Source organism: Phocoena sinus, chromosome 3 (assembly GCF_008692025.1).
Source record: "Phocoena sinus isolate mPhoSin1 chromosome 3, mPhoSin1.pri, whole genome shotgun sequence".
NCBI classification, from domain to species: Eukaryota; Metazoa; Chordata; class Mammalia; order Artiodactyla; family Phocoenidae; genus Phocoena; species Phocoena sinus.
The window spans coordinates 125,508,157-125,529,904 of record NC_045765.1 but is presented as its reverse complement, the minus strand read 5'-3'; the positions used below and the strand labels follow the sequence as shown (position 1 = coordinate 125,529,904).

Genomic DNA, 21,748 nt, shown 5'->3' with positions numbered 1-21,748 from the left:
CTGTACTTTTTTACCTTTCCCCATTACATATCTGTATGTCCTTCTACAATGAGAACCCTGCTTCCAATAACATTAACACATTTACTCATTTGCTGAATCATATAATATATCTAGAATAGTTTCAGAACTGCCTCGCCCATACCACTACAGAAAACAAACATACTACAAACAGTTCAGGATGTGTTTGCAGTTCTTTTCCTTCCTGAAAGTAAGGGTACATAGGCACATACCACTTTCTTTTCTTTCCCCATTCAGTGTGGTTATGTTATTAGTCTGAAATAAAGTTGGGTTTATTTGTTGCAGTTTGCTTTCATTTCTTTCTTTTTTTCCCTTTCACATCCATGTTGATTTAATTTTTTGAATATACAGAACATTAGCATGCTTTCAAACTTATTGAGAAGTATATACTCAGACGAGTACCACTCCCTTCCTACTTCTAAGATCTCTGCCCTCTTCTTTCAAACATAACATAAGATTGTACATAACATAGGATTTTATGAAATGAAGGGTAAACACAATCCAAGCAAGACTTTGATGTTCATCAGCTGTTTCCTATCCACAGGAATTTCTTACTGGTATGTTGGTTCCTTTGCCCTGTATCACTGTATGTTCTGCTGGGCCTGTCTCTATAGACCAGTGTGGTTTTCGAAATGTGGTCTACAAGATGACTTCAGCAGGTACAAAGACAGCCTGTTACATTTTTAAGATATATCTATTTTATATATGTTTGAACACAAAATACAACTAGTGTATTTAGTCAGTGATTTCATGGGGTTTTTTGGGGGGAGGTAAAGTAAAAAGTGAATATTGAAGCAAAAAGCAAGCCAAATTAAAGAAAAATATTAGGAATATAATACTACAAAGTGTGACCAAAATTGCAAAGCTGGCACTTGAATGACTGAAGTTGAGAACTCTGCTCTAGCTCCTCTTTCCTGAGTCTGTGTCCAGGGTTCTTACTCTATCCCAGAAACCCAGTAGAACAGATGAAATCCATCTCTTACCTAAACCCATCATCTACCTGATACCTGAAAGGGAATCTTGCCTTTTTTTCTTTTAACTGAATGGATTCCTTTTTTTTTTTTTTTTTTTTGCGGTACGCGGGCCTCTCACTGTTGTGGCCTCTCCCATTGTGGAGCACAGGCTCCGGACGTGCAGGCTGAGCAGCGATGGCTCACGGGCCCAGCTGCTCTGCGGCATGTGGGATCCTCCCGGACCTGGGCATGAACCTGTGTCCCCTGCATCAGCAGGCGGACTCCCAACCACTGCACCATCAGGGAAGCCCCATATTTTTTTAAATAAAGGAATAGGAAACCTGCTATCGTCATAGGGCAATTAGTTCAATGGCAGGTAGCTTTAAATTTTTTTAAGTTTGGGAAATTGTACTGTTACTTACACAGTCTTTAAATCCGTATACCATTGATCATTATGATCTACTTGAATTCAAACTTTTATTTTGACTGTTTTAATTAAATCTAATATTGTTTAATATTAAGTAAAACACCATGTAAATATGGTGTTTTACTTAATACTCATTGAGTACACCACTGTCAATTGTTTATTATTGTATTAGGACTTATTAAACCTATACATATATTAGATTAAAAGTTTTTGTTATTAAGTTAATTTTTTTAAATTTATTTTATTTATTTATCTTTGGCTGCTTTGGGTCTTCATTGCTGCGCGTGGGCTTTCTCTAGTTGCGGCGAGCAGGGGCTACTCTTCGTTGCAGTGCGTGGGCTTCTCCTTGTGGTGGCTTCTCTTGTTGAGGAGTACAGGCTCTAGGCTTGCGAGCTTCAGTAGTTGTGGCTCGCGGGCTCTGGAGCGCAGGCTCAGTAGTTGTGGTACACGGACTTAGTTGCTCCGCGGCATGTTGGATCTTCCCTGACCAGGGATCAAACCCATGTCCCCTGCATTGGCAGGTGGATTCTTAACCACTCGGCCACCAGGGAAGTCCCTAAGTTAAATTTTAAATGTAAATTAGACCTTAAAATTTTAACACTTGAGTAAGTACTTAAATTTGCTCCATTCACTAGATGGAAATTTATTTTGCTATGAGAAGTAGGATTGTCTTTACAACTCTTGTATGAAAGCATATTAGAATGAGCAAGTGTACAATTTGTGCATAATTTCTTAGTGGGAGGCATAAGTTTTATTCCCAATTCATAAAAATTGTACAGAATGGAGTAGTCTTAAAACAATTTATTTGGAGGGAAAAGCCATATCTGATTACCAAGAGTTTATTCAATAAATTAATGGCCTTATTTTATATTGCTAAAGATGTATACATGCATTTCATAAACCTTTGATGTCATCTATTTGTAAACAAAGGTTTTTTTCAGCAATTATCTGTGACTAACTCATGAATTACTCTTCCTGTCTTTCCATATACACAAAAATAGGTATGAATTTTGATTCTTAAAACTCTTAGGATACAAAGGAAGTTTATAAACTTGAGGGTAGAAATAAAAAGTTAATTTTTATGTCACAGACATATAGATATACTTACTTATATATGCATTTAGTGGTGCTGCTGGAAATGGTAGACCTATCTGTTCTCTCCCTATGCACTAAATTTCATTGACATACACTTAAAGGCTTATAGAACACACATGTACTTTCAGAAGGCCATCTGTTAGCATTTCGTATTTTAGATGATAATTTTCTTTTCTGTACTTGTTATTGCTAAAAAGATATACTTACATCCTGGTATTTAGATAAGGAATATATGAAGACACAGATATTTTGATGCTTTCAAACATTTTGAAAATTGTAATGTAAACATACTTTAGTAAATTTAGTCTATGCTAAATTTATGGTAACTTGTTATTATGATGTGTTTATATATTTGGATATAAATAGCATTTTAGTAAAAATATATGTGTATATGTTGAGCCTCTGCTATGAGAGTAATGCAGCTGTCATTGTTAGAGGCCCCTTTTACCCTAATTCTTGTCCCTACAACCTGGGGACTTTACTACTAATCCCTTGTCCTCCTGTGTATTTATTGGATAAGATAAGCAAAAGGTAACTCCTCTTTATAAAACTTGGAAAACCTCTGTATTAGGATTAAATCAGCCCAGTTAAATGAGTCCATAATAAAATGCAGACATTCCCTGAGCTCATCTCAGAGTTATTAGCCATTAATGGCTTGTCTAGGAAATTCTAGCCTTTCACTTACTATTACTAAGGCAGAGGAAATAAAACTAGTCACTCAGTATTCTTAGGCTACCCTTTTGTGTCTCCCTTTCTCCTGCACAGTCACTCCTAGAAATTTCCTTGTCTTCAATTGAAGGATTTTTTTTTTGCCGTACCTTCCTTGCGGCATGCGGGATCTTAGTTCCACACCAGGGATGGAACCCATGCCCCCTGCATTGGGCGCGCAGAGTCTTAATCACTGGACTGCCAGGGAAGTCCCGAAGGAATTTTTTAATGTAGAATTTCAGGTAGTTTAGGAGAGAGATTTGCAGTCAACAAAGTCAGTTTCTTGAATTATGTGACCCAGTCTATTTGGCATAGTGTAAGGTTGGCCTAGGAGTGGGAAGAGAAAGTGGTATTTTGCAAGGCCCAGATTTCTCTCCCTGACTGTTCTGACCATTGTTAAGCCATACTTCGCCTCTCATCATTACCTACCAATACCTTCTCTGTTTTAGCCTGCATTCCCTGGAGTAGGCAGGCACATTTTTTAACTGTTGGGAAATAGAAACTTACCTGGTTTCCTCAGGATCAAAGTTTCAATGACAAAGTAATATGTTTTGAAATCACCATTTTGACAAAGCTGCTGCTGCTTTGAAAGGTTATAATCGAGGCTCTTTTTTCTAATTGATATATAGTTGTTTTACAATATTGTGTTAGTTTCAGGTGTACAGCAAAGTGTTTCAGTTTTATATATATATACTTTTCAGATTGTTTTCCATTATAGCTTATCATAAGATATTGAATATAGTTCCCTGTGCTATACAGTAAATCCTTGTTGCTTATCTATATTATGTATAGTAGTTTGTACCTATTAATCCCATATTCCTAATTAATCCTTCCTTTTCCTCCCTTTCCCCTTTGGTAACCATAAGTTTGTTTTCTATGTCTGTGAGCCTTTCTGTTTTGAAAATAAGTTCATTTGTATTAGTTTTTAGATTCCACAAATTAGTGATATCATATGGTATTTGTCTTTCTCTTTCTGACTTACTTCACTTAGTATGATAATCTCTAGGTCCATCCAAGTTGCTGCAAAAGGCAATATTTCATTCTTTTTTTGTGGCCAAGTAATATTCCATAGTGTGTGTGTGTGTGTGTGTGTGTGTGTGTGTGTGTGTGTGTGTGTATATATATATATATATATATATATATATATATATATACCACCTCTCCTTTATCCATTCATCTGTAGATGGACGCTTAGGTTACTTCCATATTTGGCTATTGTAAATAGTGCTGCTGTGAACATTGTAGTATATGTATCTTTTCAAATTAGAGTTTTCATCTTTTCTGGATATATGCCCAGGAGTGGGATTGCTGGGTCGTATGATAACTCTGTTTTTAGTTTTTTAAGGAACCTCTATATTATTTTCCATAGTGGGGCCATGAATGTTGATTCCCTTAGGCAGTAGCAGCAGCCACTGGTACCTCTGATATATATACCTGCAGAGTTTGAAGGAGTTAAACATTCTGTTGTTTATTAAAATGTTTTTATTGGCCTGCAAATTAATTGGTTTCTCTTTTTCTGTACACAGAATCTAGACTTATTCTACCAAAATTAATTTTGCATACTATGTAGGAAATTTAAAATTTCTGAAGTAGTTTAGAAACTGCTTTTTCTAATATACCTAATTCTAAATGGAATCTATTCTTTTCCCTGTTAATTCTCTTATCATAGGAGGAGGTGTGTAATATCTAAAGAGAAAATATTTCGTGTAGTAACTACTGTGTCATGGGTTCATTTAAAAATGTAATAATCACTTTATCTTACAGGACAAACTATTCGAGAGAAAAGAATTGTAGAATCAGCAAATAAAAGAGAAATAGACTATGAAGTAGGGGATATCCCAACAGAATGGGAAGGTAAGTTTCTGCTTTTAGTAGTGTCTTTTGGAAGGCAAATAGTTTATACACAAAATCAATAAGAACATAACATTATTTCATGTTCTTTGCAAAAACTTTTACAATCTGAATCCATGAAAATTTTTTTAAACTTTGCATTTCTTTGAAAGTTGTGAAGGTGCTACATTTTAGTAAGGGAACATAGTGAAAAGAACTATGAAGCATTAGCAGAGCTGGGACTAGGGTGAGGCAAGCAAAGTTTTTTAGATGCAGAATTGAAGAAGGCATTCACTTTGGTATGCTGGCCCTGCACTTATACAACCTGAGGATCTGAATTCTGTTTCTGGCACTCTACCCACATGAACGTGGGAAAGTAATTCATACCTCTCAGTCTTAGCTTCCTCTTTTATAAATTGTGGATAATACTTGCTGTAGATGCCATTTGGAATATTTGTTCAATTTACAGTGACCCCATTAATCGTCCCCATGTTTAAACAAGGATGGACACTTACTTGATCCCTGTCAGGACTTTGGAATTAAGGTAAAAAAATGAAAGGAAGAGAAAATAGTAGCAGTCTTTCCATAAGGCTGGAATAGTATCATATGAACTTGGTAGCACATGGGTGGCTATCTTCAATCCACTATCTAAACTTTGTTGCAGAAAAAAAACTTCTTTATCTACTAAGAAGAAAATAGAAACCAGTCTGCAAAGAGAAGTACAGTTAACCCTTGAACAACACAGGTGTTTGTTTTTTGTTTTGATTTTTTTGTTTTGAACAGCACAGGTTAGAAGCAGGTCCACTTATACGCAGATTTTTTTCCGTAAGTTCATACTATGGTATTGCACGATCCGTGGTTGTTGAATCTGCAGATGTGGAACTGCAGATATGGAAGTCCAACTGGTAAGTTATAGGTGGATTTTTGACTACGAGGGGGTCAGTGCCCCAATCCCTGTGTTGTTCAAGAGTCAACTCTATGTAGCAAGGCAGAGAATATTTCCTAGGTTTTCAGCAACTTTCCAATTCCCAGTTCCATTTCTTTCTGAATGAAGTTCATCTGAAAGTCTGCCTTCAGGTTCTAAGTGCCATCCCACATCTATGTTATAAATTTCCCCTTGTTTATTACCAGTTGTTAGCCTAGTGCCTAGCACATAGTAAGTGCTCAGTAAGTATATATTAAATACTTGAAATCTAGCTTGAGTTAACCCTTGTTATTTGAAACTAAAAGAACCTTAACTAAAATACCAATACCTATCTTATATATCACTTAACATTTGTCAAGTGTTTACCTGTATACCTGGTATTATGCCATTGCTTTACAATCATTATATTGTTTTAATTATCACAATAATCCTATGAGGTAGACACTGTAGTCCCATTTAATAGGGAATCTACGTTCTAGAAAGATGAGCTAAACTGCCTGGGTAATACAGCTACACACTGTAAGCAGTGGACCCTTTGCTTCCTGGTGGGTTTAGCATTATACCTAACATATGGTAGCTATAGGCATTGAGTTATTTTTATGTCAGCATGTGAGTGTAAATATTTCCCTGGACATATCTTTTCCATTTTTCTTTATTAGCTATGAAAATAGTAGAACTATGAGAAAAGAACATTAAAATGGGTAGATACCAGGGACTTTTTGAAGAAATACAGAATATAAACTGGCAATGTCCAGGAGTAATTGAGCTTTCTTACGTTTTTTAAAAATATTTATTTATTTAATTTATTTTTTTTGGCTGCGTTGGGTGTTAGTTGCAGCATGCGGGATCTTTGTTGAGGCACGCAGTATCTTTCATTGTGGCACAGGCTCTTCATTGTGGCCCGCAGGTTTCTCTCTAGTTGTGGCACGCATGCTCCAGGGCATGGGCTCTGTAGTTTGTAGCACACAAGCTCTCTCGTTGAGGCACGTGAGCTCAGTAGTTGTGGCACGCGGGCTTAGTTGCCCCGCAGCGTGTGGGATCTTAGTTCCCTTACCAGGCGTCGAACCCATGCCCCCTGCATTGGAAGACGGATTCTTTACCACTGGATCACCAGGGAAGTCCCTGAGCTTTTTTATTTTAACAGACTCTCCAGTGTTATAAGCGACATTTGCAATTCTCAAATAATGCTTGCACCTTCTTATAATGAACCTATTTTATCATTTTTTCCAATAGTAATATAGAATTAAAATGTTTATAGAAATAAATTAAGTTATAAATAAATAGGTAGTGACTCATTTTTAAGCGTTTGAGACTTTCAGAGAATTAGAATGAAATTCTAATGCTTTTTATGGCTCTGTCCTGATCTTAATAATTTAGCATAACCCTCCCATGGGGCACACCCTTAAAACAAATGTATCAACCGAACATTGAAACAAAAATTATTTTTATAGTGTTGCATATCAATTAAATGTAAAAAATAAGAACTCCATACCATGAAAAAGTACAGTAAAATATAAATAAATACACAAAACACTGTATACAGGAAAGAAAAGAAAAAAACTTAAAGTGAATAGTGTCAATCCCAAGTGAATCTAAAGTATTTTCAGGTCCAGATGAATACTGTATTTGTCAATTGTTAGTAGCAGAATACAGGTACCCACACGCTGCATTTCCTGCCATGATATGTATTAAACGGTTCACCCTTTTCATTCATTTGTTTAATAAACATCTATTGGGGACCTCTGAATTCATGGAGTTTACATTCTGGAGTGGGAGAGTGGGTGGAAGAAAGATAATAAATCAGATAAATAACTGTATAGTATGTTAATGGCCACAGAAAATAAAGCAGATAAAGGGAATAGGAAGTGTTGTGGAGGGTTTTACAGTTTTAAATAGTATAAAGAAATGGCCTTGTTGAGAAGATGACTTTTTAAAAAAAATTAATTTATTTATTTTTATTTTTGGCTGTGTTGGGTCTTCATTGCTGCACACAGGCTTTCTCTAGTTGCGGTGTGTGGGCTTATTGCGGAGGCTTCTCTTGTTATGGAGCATGGGCTCTAGGCGCGTGGGCTTCATTAGTTGTGGTGCACGGGCTCAGTAGTTGTGGCTCATGGGCTCTAGAGCGCAGGCTCAGTAGTTGTGGTGCACGGGCTTAGTTGCTCCACGGCATGTGGGATCTTCCCGGACCAGGGATCGAACCCGTGTCCCCTGCATTGGCAGGCAGATTCTTAACCACTGTGCCACCAGGGAAGCCCCAAGAAGATGACTTTTGAATAAAGGCAGAAGGAGCTGGTCATGAAGATAAGTGGCAGAGGAGCATTCCTGGAGAGCTAGTGCAAAAGCCCTGAAGCAGGAGCATGCTCAGGTTTTTAAGGAACAGTACAGAAGCCAGCGTGACTGGAGTAGAGCCAGAGGGAGGGTAATAAATGAGGTTAGAAAAGTAAGAGGTTGCTCAATCTTGTAGGCCTTATAGGCCATTGTAAGGACTCTGGCTTTACTCTGAGATTGGAAGCCGCTGGAAGGTTTTGAAAAGAGTAGTTGTATGCCCTGAATTATATTTAACAGGATCAGTCTGGCTGCTGCATTGCAAAGAGACTGAGGGGGGGCATAAAGAAAACTTGGAGACAGTATGCTCTTGTAATAACTCAGGCAAGGGCTAATTGTGGCTTGAACCAGAGTAACAGTGGGAGTGGAAAGAAGTAGTTGCATTCTGGATCTCTTGTAAAAGTACAGCCAATGAGATTTGCTGACAGATTGGATGTGCAATGTGAGAGAAAGAGAGCAGTCAGTGATGACTGTTAAACTTTTGGGCCTCACCTGGAAAAGTGCAGTTGCCATTGACTGAGAGGGGCAAGACTGGAAGGAAGACATTTGGGGGGAAAATGAGATCAAGTTTGAAAATGAAGTTTGAGATATCTATTAGATATCCAAGGAGAGGTATTAAATTGTATATAAGCTAAGAATTTGGTGGAAAACTTTGGGCTGGAGATAAAATGTGGAAGTTGACAGCAAATAAATGGTATTGAAAAGCCAGGAGACAGGATGAGATCAGGGAATGTGTGTAAATAGAAAATGAGAAGTTCATACCATATGATCCAGCAGTCCCACTCTTGGGCATATATCTGGAGAAAGCCATAATTCAAAATATACATGTACCCCAATGTTCATTGCAGCACACTTTACAGTAGCCAAGACATGGAAGCATCCTAAGTGTCCAACAACAGAGAAATGGATAAAGAAGATGTGGTACATATATACAATGGAATATTACTCAGCCATAAAAAGAATGAAATAATGCCATTTGCAGCAACATGGATAGACCTAGAGATTATGATACTAAGTGAAGTAAGTCAGAGAAAGACAAATATCATGATATCGCTTATATGTGGAATCTAAAAAAATGGTACAAATGAACTTATTTACAAAACAGAAGTAGTGTCACAGATGTAAAAAACAAACTTATGGTTACCAAAGGTGAAAGGGGAGGGGGGAGGGATAAGTTAGGAATTTGGGATTAACATATACACACTACTATATATAAAATAGATAACCACTACTATATATAAAATAGATAATAGGACCTACTGTATAGCATAGAGAACTCTACTCAATATTCTATAATAACCTGTATGAGAAAAGAATCTATAAAAGAATGGATATATGTATATGTATAACTGATTCACTTTGCTATACACCTGAAACTAACACAGCATTGTAAATCAGCTATACTCCAGTAAAAAAAAGAAAAGAAAAGAATTATAAAGAAAAAAAAGAAAGAAAATGAGAAGTTCCAAGACTGACCCCTAGGCTATAACAGGGTTTAGAGACAATGAAGACAAAAAAGGAGCAGCCAGAAAAGTGGGAAATAAAAGAAAAAGTGTCAAGGAGGAAGAAGTGATCAACCATGTCAAATAAGGACGAAGAATTAATTCTTCGCTTTAAGAACAGGAAGTCACCGATCCTGACAAAAATAGTTCTGCAGAGTGTTAGGAACAAAAGCCTGATTAAAAAAAAAGAATAGCAAGAGAGAATTTGGAGAGAATAAGTATAGATAATGCTTATGAGGAGTTTATCTGTAAAAGAAGGGAGAGTGTTGAGGCAGTACCTGCATGGGAAAGTGGAGTCAAGAGAGGAATTTTATTATGTTTTGTTTTAAAGACAGTAGAAGTAACCAAATTTTGTAATAGTGATGAGAAAGTTCCAGTCAAAAAGGAAGAATTAATGATGCAGGAGGAAGACCTTAAGAAAGCAAGATGGGACAGGATCTAATACACTTGTGGAAGAACTGGCCTTTGACAAGAGCATGGAAAGTTCCTCAGTAGTAGTAGCAGAAAAGTAGAGTATATAGTCATAGATGCAGGTAGATCATGTAGTGGTAATAACTTGTATAAATTCTCTGTTGATTCCTCCGAGTGAAGCACAGAGAGATTAAATAACTCCCTAAATACAAATGGCTATAGCCAAGAACCCCAATTATCTGTCTCCAGAGTCTTTACTCTTAATATTATATTGTATTGCCTGCTCCATAATGATCAGGCTAATTCCTACTTATCCTTCAAGTATTAGGGTAGACACGGATTCCTTTGGACATCTTTTCTGACCCTACCTCTCACCCCCTAGTGCTTAGTGGGATGTTCCTGTTTTTGTTTTTCATCTCACTTGATGCCTCTCCGCAACATAACACAACACACTGTAGAGTATTCCCTGTTTACTTATCTACCTCCTCTACCTGGACTTGAAGATTCTCTAGTGTAGAGTCTTTACCTTGCTCATCCTTGTATTCTTAGGGCCTAGTTCAACACTTAACATAAAATAAGTGCAAGCTCAATCAATATTTGGTGAATGAATGCATTTAAAATTGAAACTACATAAGGAAGAGACATTTTGGGGACTTTGCTGATTTGCTGAAAATAGTCCATTTTAAAAAGAAAGACATGGAATGGTACACCAAAGCAATTGGTTCCTAACATAAAGGACACTCAAGGTTCAGATGTGGGAGATAGTATAGTACTAGCTAGTATACTACTAGCTACTGAACAGTCTTACAAAGTTGCAGGGAACCTTTTAAGTTTAATCCATGGCATGATGTGTAGTTCTTATACAGAGCCTCTCAAAAGCTTTATCTTCATAATTCAGATCACAGTGTATCTTCCATTTTTTTTCCTTTTTTGTTATTTTGTTAAGTTTAAGCTAGTTTTTTGTTGACAGTAATAAGCATTATTAATGATAACCCTAAAATACACACAGAGTATAATAGGAAGAGACAGAAAGGCTCTGATCCAGTATGTCTTTTTAATGGAATATTAATCTTTACTTAATCACACATACGCATTAAAATATAAAACTAAATTTCAGAATAAAGTCAGGTAAAAATTAATTTTTAGACATATTAGACCATACCTGTCTATCATTAACACAATTAATAATGAGTATCTCAGTATGAAATATCATATGCACTTTTATTGCTTTATTATTAATAATTAATAATTGTTTAGCATGCTTTTCTCAAGCCACAGGAACTCCCCACCAATAATTTTCAAAATAAACTTCATAAAATAATATATAGGGCATGATGCTATCCTTGTCCCAGCATCAGAAGACCTGGGTTATGCTCAGGTCCTCCAATGTGCATTTACTACCTTGGTCATTTTGGGCAAATCTATTTTACCTCTGTTTTTCATCTGTCAGATTAAAAGGCTGGGTTCGGTATCCCTTAAGGCCCCATCTGTCTCTAATGTTCTATGATTATATGACTCTAGAATTATCTGTAATCAACTTATGTCCCAACCCAGAGTCTCTGGACCTACTGTATAACCAAATTGCTTGGCTGGGAATTGCTGAGAGTTGATGGTGATCTCCTTCATTAGAGGATAAGATAGCTACATATATTAATTATCTATTGGTGCATAACAAATTACCCCAAAAGTTATAGGCCTTAAACAACAAACATTTATTAACTCACAGTTTCCGTGAGTCAGGAATCTAGGCATGGCTTAAGCAGATCTTCTGGCTTTGGGTCTCTCACAAAGCTGCAGACAAGGTGTTGGTCTTGGCTACAGTCATCTCAAGGCTTCTCTCAGGGCTCATCTACTTTCAAGCTCATTCATATGGTTTTGTCAGGCCGTAGAAGATTTATTTCCAAGCACACTCAAATGGCTATTGCCTGGTTTCAGGTTCTTCCTGGCTATTTGACTTAGGGCCTTAGTTCCCTGATAACTGTAGCTTTCTAAGTCTTGATATCAGGTACTGTTAGTCCTTCTTTTTTGAAGTTATTTTGGCTCTTCTAGGTCCTTTGCATTTTCATATGGATTTTAGGATCATTTTGTTAATTTCTATAAAAATGCCTCCTGGGATTTTGGTTGGGATTGTGTTAAATCTATAGATCACTTTGCAGGGAGCTGACATCTTAACAATAAGAATCTTCTGACCCCTGGACATTATATATCTCTTCATTTAATTTAAGCCTTCTTTAATTTCTCTCATCAAAGTTTGTAGCTTTCATTGTACATATATTGCACTTCTTTTGTCAGATTTATCCCTAACAACTTCATATTTTTGGTGCTATTGTTATGATAATGTTTTTCAAGTTTAATTTCTGATTGTTGCCATCGAATAAATATTCAGTAGGTTTTTGTATATTGATCTTCTATCCTGTGACTTTGCTAAACTCAGTTATTAATTATAGTAGCTTTTTTGTCAATTCCATCAGATTTTCTATATAGAAGATCATGTTGTCTGTGAATAAAGACATTTTTCTTAATTCTTTCCAACCTGGATGTCTTTGTTTTAATCTCGCCTATTTGCATTGGCTAGAACCTCCAGTACACTGTGTAATAGAAGAGATAAGAATGAACAGTCTTGCCTTATTCCTTATGTTTTACTTTTTTATATATTTTTGATTGAGTTATCTAAAATTTTGTTTAGACTTTTTATATCTGTGTTCTTGAGGGATACTAGTTAGTAATTCTTCTTTTCTTGACTTTTCTTGTTTTGATATCAGGGTAATGCTGATCTCATGAAATGAGTTTAGACATATTCCTTCTTCAAAAGTCTGTAAGAGTTTGTGTAGAGTTAATATTACTTCTTCTTTAAATATTTGATAGGTTTCACCAGTGAAGCTATCTAGGCCAGGAGTTTTTAACTGCAAGTTAAATTTCTTTATTAGGATATTCAGATTATCTGTTACTTCTTGACTGACCTTTGGTAGGTTGTATTGGGTCTGCCAAAAAGTTTGTTTGGTTTTTTCTGGAACATGGCTTTAGTCTTTAACTTCATTCGAAACAATTTTGTTAGAATATATTGTGACAGCTGTCATATCAGCATGCACTAAAAAAAAAAAAAATCAAAATTGGTGGATTTTTGTGTAGCCATTTTAATATTGAAGATAGAACTAAAAAAGCAATTTTAGTTGCAATTTTAGGCATATTATGCTTTATTATTTCAAGAAAGGTAAAAACACAACCAAAACGCAAAAAAAAAATAGTTTTTGCAGGGTATGGAGAAGGTGCTTGACTGATTGAACATGTCAAAAGTGGTTTGCAAAAGTTTCATGCTGGAGATTTCTCGCTGGACGATGCTCCATGGCCGGGTAGACAAGTTGAAGTTGATAGTGATCAAATCGAGACATTAATTGAGAACAATCAGTGTTACACCATGCGAAAGATAGCTGACATACCCAAAATATCCAAATCAAGTGCTGAAAATCATTTGCACCAGCTTGGTTATGTGAATCGCTTTGATGTTTGGGTTCCACATAGTTAAGTGAAAAAACCCTCCTTTACTATATTTCCGATGCAATTCTCTACTTAAATGTAACGAAAACGTTACATCTTTAAAACAAATTATGATGGGCAATGAAAAATGGATATTGTACAATAATGTGGAACAGAAGAGATCATGGGACAAGTGAAATGAACCACCACCAACCACACCAAAGACCAGTCTTCATCCAAAGAAGGTGATGTTGTGTATATGGTGGGATTGGAAGGGAGTCCTCTATTGTGAGCTCCTTCCAGAATACTAAACGATTAATTCCAACAAGTACTGCTCCCAGTTAGACCAACTGAAAGCAGCATTCGACGAAAAGCGTCTGGAATTAGTCAACAGAAAATGCATAATCTTCCATCAGGATGACGCAAGACCACATATTTCTTTGATGAACAGGAAAAAACTGTTACAGCTTGGCTGGGAAGTTCTGATTCATCCGCCACATTCACCAGACATTGCACCTTCAGATTTCTATTTATTTTGGTCTTTACAAAATTCTCTTAATGGAAAACATTTCAATTCCCTGGAAGACTGTAAAAGGCACCTGGAACAGTTCTTTGCTCAAAAAGATTAAAAGTTTTGGGAAGATAGAATTATGAAGTTGCCTGAAATATGGCAGAAGGTAGTGGAACAAAAGGGTGAATATGTTGTTCAGTAAAATTCTTGGTGAAAATGAAAAATGTGTCTTTTATTTTTACTTAAAAACTGAAGGAACTTTTTGGCCAACCAATATTTTTCCAAAGAATCTGCCATTTTGTCTAATTTTCCAAATTCTTTTGGCATAAGACTGACCATAATATTATCATATTTTTCTTTTAATATCTTCAGAATCTGTGTGATGTTACCTCTTTCATTCCTAATTGTTATGGCTGCATTGGGTCCCCACAAATTGTGTGTTGAAGTCTTAACCCCCAGTACATCAGACTGTATTTGGAGACAGAGTCTTTAAAGAGGTAATTAAGTTAAAATGAGGTCCTTAGGACCAGTCTTAATCCAATATGACTAATGTCCTTATAAGAAAAGGCCATTAGGGCTTCCCTGGTGGCGCAGTGGTTGAGAGTCCACCTGCCGATGCAGGGGACACGGGTTCGTGCCCTGGTCCGGGAAGATCCCACATGCCGCAGAGCGGCTAGGCCCATGAGCCATGGCCGCTGAGCCTGCGCGTCCGGAGCCTGTGCTCTGCAACGGGAGAGGCCACAACAGTGAGAGGCCCGCATACCGCAAAAAAAAAAAAAAAAGAAAAAGAAAAGGCCATTAGGACACAGATGTGAACAAAAGGAAGACATTGTGAAGACACAGAGAGAAGACTGCCATCTACAAGCCGAGGAGAGAAGCCTCAGAAGAAACCAACCTTGCCAACACCTTGGTCTCAGAATTATAGCATTCAGAATTGTGAAAAAGTAAATTTCTGTTGTTTAAGCCACCAAATCTGTGGTACTTTGTTATGGCAGCACTGGTGAACTAATACATTAGTTCTGAGGGGTTTTTTTCTATTACTTTTTTTTTAAATTTAAGTATAGTTGATATACAGTGTCGTGTTAGTTTCTGGTGTACAACAAAGTGATTCAGCTATATATATAAATTCTTTTTCATATTCTTTTTCATTATAGGTTATTACAAGATACTGAATATATATAGCTCCCTGTGCTATACAGTAGGATCTTGTTGTTTATCTATTTTAATATATAGTAGTGTGTATTTGCTAATCCCAAACTCCTAATTTATCCCTCCTCCCCTTTCCCCTTTGGTAACCATAAGTTTGTTTTCTATGTCTCTGAGTCTGTTTCTGTTTTGTAAATAAGTTCTTTTGTATCATATTTTAGATTCCACATATAAGTGATATCGTATAATATTTGTCTTTATCTGACTTACTTCACTTAATATGATAATCTCTAGATCCATCCACATTGCTGCAAATGGCATTGTCTCATTCTTTTTGTGGCTGAGTAGTATTCCATTGTATATATGTACCACATCTTCTTTATCCATTCATCTCTTGGTGGAAATTTAGATTGCTTCCATGCCTTGGCTATTGTATAGTGTTGCTATGAACATTGGGGTGTATGTATCTTTTCAAATTAGAGTTCTCTCCAGATGTATGCCCAGGAGAGAGATTCCTGGCTTATATGGTAACTCTTGTTTTTAGTTTTTTCAGGAACCTCCATACTGTTTTCCATAGTGGCTGCACCAATTTATATTCCCACCAATAGTGTAGGAGGGTTCCCTTTTCTCCACGCTATCTTCAGCATTTATTATTTGTAGACTTTTTAAGGGCAGCCATTCTGACCAGTGTGAGGTGATACCTCACGGTTGTTTGACTTGTATTTCTCTGATAATTAGTGATGTTGAGCATCTTTTCATGGGCCTGTTGACCATCTGTATGTCTTCTTTGGAGAAATGTCCATTTGGGTTTTTCTGACCATTTTTGATTAGGTGTTTGGTTTTTTTCTGATACTGAGTTGTATGAGCTGTTTGTATATCTTGGAAATTAAGCCCTTGTCAGTTGCATCATTTGCAAATGTTTTCTTCCAGTCCATTGATTGTCTTTTTGTTTTGTTTATGGTTTCCTTTGCTGTGAAAAAGCTTATAAGTGTGATTAGATCCCATTTGTTTATTTTAGCTTTTATTTCTGTTGCCTTGGGAGACTGACCTAAGAAAACACCGCTGCAATTTATGTCAGAGAATGTTTTGCCTACTTTCTCTTCTAGGAGTTTTATGGTATTCTGCCTTATATTTAAGTCTTTACGCCATTTTGAGTTTATTTTTGTGTATGGTGTGGTGGAGTGTTCTAACTTCATTGATTTACATGCAGCTGTCCAGCTTTCCCAGCATCAGCTGCAGAAGAGACTGTCTTTTCTCCATTGTGTATTCTTGCCTCCTTTGTTGAAGATTAATTGCTATAGGTGTGTGGGTTTATTTCTGGGCTCTCTGTTCTGTTCCATTGATCTATATGTCTGTTTTTGTGTCAGTATCATGCTGTTTTGATTACCATAGCTTTGTAGTATTGTCTGAAGTCTGGGACAGACTTCAGCTTTGTTCTTTTTCCTCAAGATTGCTTTGGCAATTATGGGTCTTTTATAGTCCCATATAAATTTTAGGATTATTTGTTCTAGTTCTGTGAAAAAAGTCATGGGTAATTTGATATAGGGATCACATTAAATCTGTAGCTTGCTTTAGGTAGTATGGCCATTTTAATGATATTAATTCTTCCAATCCAAGAGCATGGTTATCTTTCCATTTCTTTAAATCATATTTAGTTTTCTTTATCAGTGTCTTATAGTTCTCAGTGTATAAGTGTTTCACCTTCTTGGTCAGGTTTATTCCTAAGTATTTTATTTTATTTATTTTTAAAAAAGGGATTTTTTTTTATGTTCCCTTTTTGATATTTCATTGGTAGTGTAAAGAAATGCAGCAGATTTCTGTATGTCAATCTTGTATCCTGCTACCTTTCTGAATTCGTTTATCAGTTCTAGTAGTTTATGTGTGGAGTCTTTAGGGTTTTCTATATATAGTGTCATGTCATCTGCATATAATGGCAATTTTTCCTTTTCCCTTCCAACTTGGATACCTTTTTTTAAATTATTTTTTCTTTTCTGATTGCTGTGGCTAGGACTTCCAATACTGTGTTGAATAGAAGTGGTGAGAGTGGGCATTCCTCTTTTGTTCCAGATTTTAGCAGAAAGGCTTTCAACTTTTCACGTTGAGTATTATGTTGGCTGCAAGTTTGTCATAAATAGCTTTTATTATGTTGTGATATGTTCCCTCTATACCACTTTGGTAAGAGTTTTTATCATGAATGGATGTTGAATTTTATCAAATGTTTTTTCTGCATCTATTGAAATGATTTTTCTTTTCTTTGTTGATGTGGTATATCACATTAATTGATTTGCATATGTTGAACCATCCTTGTGACCCTGAGATGAATCCAACTTGATTGTGGTGCATGATCTTTTTTATATGTTGTTGGATTCGGTTTGCTAATATTTTGTTGAGAATTTTTGCATCTATATTCATCAAAGATATTGGCCTATAATTTTCTTTTTTGCAGGTGTCTTTTTCTGGTTTTGGTATCAGGGTGATGATGGCTTCATAGAATGTCTTTGGGAGTGTTCCCTCCTCTTCAGTCTTTTGGAAGAGTTTGAGAAGACTCAGTGTAAGTTCTTCTTTGTATGTTTGGTAGAATTCCTCAGTGAAGCAATATGGTCCTGGACTTTTGTTTGCAGGGAGTTGTTTCTTATTACAGATTTTATTTCACTTCTAGTGATCAGTCTGTTCAAATTATCTCTTTCTTCTTGCTTCAGTTTTGGTGGGCTGTATGTTTCTAGAAACTTATCCATTTCTTCTATGTTGTCCAATTTGTTGGCATATAATTGTTTATAGTATTATCTTATGAGTTTTTGTATTTCTGTGGTATCGGTTGTTATTCCTCCTCTTTCATTTCTGGTTTTATTTATGTGGGTCCTCTCTCTTTTCTTCTTGGTGAGTCTGGCCAGAGGTTTGTTTACTTTGTTTACCCTCTCAAAGAACCAGCTCTTGGTTTTATTGATTTTTTTTTTAAATCTCTGTTTTATTTCCTCTCTGACCTTTATTATTTCCTTCTTTCTGCTGACTTTAGGTTTTGTTTGTTCTGCTTTTTCTAATTCTTTTAGGTGGTATGTTAGGTTGTTTGAGATTTTTCTTGCTTTTTGAGGAAGGCCTGTATTACTATGAACTTCCCTCTAAGAACTGCTTTTGCTGCATCCCATAGATTTTGTATGGTTGTGTTTTCATTGTCGTTTGTCTCAGGGTAGTTTTTGATTTCCTCTTTGATTTCATCATTGACCCATTAGTTTTTTAGTAGCATGTTGTTTAATCTCCATGTAATCATTTCTTTTCTCATTTCTCTCTGTGTGGTTGATTTCTAGTTTTATGCTGTTGTAGTCAGAAATGGTGCTTGAAATAATTTCTGTCCTCTTAAATTTGTTGAGACTTCTTTTGTGTCCTAATATGTGGTATATCCTAGAGAATATTCCATGGGCACTTGAAAAGAATTTGTGTTCTGTTTTTTGGTTTTGGTTTTTGTTTTTTTGGAGGTAATGTCCTGAAAATATCAATTAAGTCTAACTATTCTGTTCTGTCACTTAGGAGTTCTGTTGCCTTATTGATTTTCTGTCTGGAAGATCTGTCCATATATGTCAGTGGGGTGTTAAAATCTCTTACAATTATTGTATTCCAGTCAATTTCTACGTTTATGTGTTAGTATTTGTTTTATGTATTTAGGTGCTCCTATGTTGGGTGCACATGTTAATGAGTGTAATATCCTCTTCTTTATTGATCCTTGTATGGTTATATCGTGTCCTTTATCTTTCTTCATGAGCTTTGTTTTAAAGTCTATTTTGTCTGGTATGAGTATTGCTACCCCTCCTTTCTTGGCATTTATGTTTGCATGAAATGTCTCTTTCATCCCCTCACTTTGTGTGTCCTATGTGTGTCCTTCACCCTAAAGTGGGTCTCTTGTAGGCAGCATATACTGTAAGCTCTTGTGTTATTATCCAACCTGCCACTCTATGTCTTTTGATTGGAGCATTTAGTCCACTGACCTTTAAGATAATTATTGATATATATGTATTTAATGCCATTTTAAACCTTGTTTTCCAGTTGATTTTGTATATCTTCTTTGTTCCTTTTTCTTTTTCCTTTTGTGTTTTGATGATTTTCTTTTGTTTTACTCTTGTGTTCTTTTTGGTTTTTGTGAGTCTATTGTATGTTTTTGATTTATGGTTACCCTGTTTTTCAAGTATGTTAACCCATTACTATATCTACTTACTTTAAACTGGTAGTCATATAGGCTCAAACACATTCTAAGAAAAAATCTACATTTTCTTACTCCCCTCCCCTTCATTTTATGATTTTGATGTCCTCTTCTACATCTTCATGTTTATTCTTTTGCTGTTCTTTGTAGTTATCATTACTTTCTCAAAAAATGTTTTTTAATCCATGTACTGGCTTATTTAAGTGATTTACTTTGCAATTGTGATTTTCTCTTTCCTATAGATTCTTGCTTCTTTGCTATTTAGAGAAGACCTTTCAATATTTCTTTTAGGATAGGTTTAGTATTGCTGTATTCCTTTACTTTTTGCTTGTCTGAGAAATTATTTATCTCTCCTTCTATTCTAAATGATAATCTTCCTGGGTAGAGCGTCCTTGGTTGCAGGTTTTTCCCTTTCAGGACTTTGAATACATCTTGCCACTCCCTGTGGCCTGCAACATTTCTTTAGAGAAATCAGGTGATAGCCTTTTGGGGGTTCCCTTGTAACTAACTCTTCATTTTTCTCTTGCTGCTTTTAGAATCTTTTCTTTATCTCTAACTTTTGCTATTTTTATTATAATATGTCTTGCTGTAGGTCTGTTTGGGTTTATCTTGTTTGGGACCCTCTGTGCTTCCTGTATCTAGAGATCTGTTTCCTTCTTTAGGTTTAGGAAATTTTCAGCCATAATTTCTTCAAATACATTTTCAATCCCCTTTTCTCTTTCTTCTGCTTCTGGGATCCCTATTATGCATAGATTGGCTTGCCTTATATTATCCCACTGGTCTCATATATTGCTTTCATTTTTAAAAATTTGTCTTTCTGTTTGCTGTTCTGATTGGATGATTTCCACTATTCTGTCTTCCAGATCACTTATTCGTTCTTCTGCGTTATTTAGTTTGCTATTTATTGCCTTTAGCTCGTCTTTTGTCTCAGCAAATGTGTTTTCTAATTTAGTTGGCTCCTCTTTATAGTTTCTAGTTCCTTGTTACAGTAATCTACATTTCTATCTATAGCCTTTCTTAATTCCTTCAGTATTTTTATTGCCTCCTTTTTGAACTTGGGATCTGGTAGACTGGAAAGGTCTGTTTCATTGTTTGTTCTTTCAGGGGATTTCTCTTGTTCTTTTAATTGGAAGTGGATCCTCTGCTTCTTCATTTTACTTCTACTTCTCTGAATCTATGAATTTAGGAGAAATAGTTATCTGCTGTGGTCTTGAAGGGCTATTTTTATGTGGGAGCATCCCGGTATACCCTTCATGAGTCTAATATTGGGTTGGCCAAAAAGTTCATTTGGTTAATGAATACATTGTTCAATAAAGTTCTTGATTAAAATGAAAAATGTGTCATTTTTACTTACAACCAAACGAATTTTTGGCCAACCCAGTATTTTTGGTGGGAGGGCTGTTTTTAGAATGGATGCCTACCACATCTTTCCTCAGTGTGTGCTGGCCATTATCCCCTTGACAGGGGGTGTCATTGGTGTTGTGGTAACCAGAGACTGCACTGGATATTGAGTTGGGTCTCCTCTTTGCTCTGTGGTTGTCACAGCCCTGTCTGGGGCAGGGTCTGCTCCCCACTTGTTGGAGTAGAAGCTCCCAGATCCGCTTCTGAGCTGTGGTGTGAGGTAGACGGGACTGGAGCACTTCCACTGGGAAAGGAGCTACTGAGTATTCCTCCGCAGAGGCTGTCCACTGGGAAGTGTGCTCTGTGGTGTTGCCAATCACCAGCTGTGTGTGCTCACAAAGTACACTGTTGTTGGCACTGCCCTGGACCCTGCCTCATCCATGGGAATACAGGCCGTCAGCCCAGATGCCCCTTAGGCACTGTGCTCACAAAGCCACCATCACAGATCCATTGGCACAGATCCGCTGAAGTTAGGTATCAGAACCTGCCATAGTTGCATGTATTCGTGCACCTGGCCCCATCGTGGGAGCTACAGGGTCAGCCCAGACCCCAGCCACGCCTCTACGTGCACATGCCTACAAAGCCTGTAGCTGCTAATGCCAGGCCTGCCCAGCCACAGGAGTACCAGTAATTCACTTGGATATCCTGAGGGTACTGAGCTTACAGAGGCACCAGCATGTAAATCCTCCAAAGCCACCAGGACACAGCTCAGATTTCAGCCCCACCTCCACATGTGGGCAGCCCACAGGTGCTTTGCACACTCCCAGAGCTCCTAGAGGCAGAGCCACACCTGCTGTGAGTACACTGAGAATGAGAATGAAGCTGCTGTGGTG

The 21,748-nt window shown here is 36.7% G+C and overlaps 1 protein-coding gene across 1 annotated transcript in view; it reads left to right on the top strand.

Annotated features, from left to right (window-relative positions):
- NDUFAF2 (NADH:ubiquinone oxidoreductase complex assembly factor 2) overlaps positions 1-21,748 on the top strand; it is a 186,658-nt gene that overhangs the window by 103,338 nt on the left and 61,572 nt on the right. Inside the window, exon 2 of the mRNA XM_032627048.1 lies at positions 4,966-5,055. Within this exon, the coding sequence (XP_032482939.1) occupies positions 4,966-5,055 (90 nt within the window). The remainder of the gene's footprint in view (positions 1-4,965; positions 5,056-21,748) is intronic.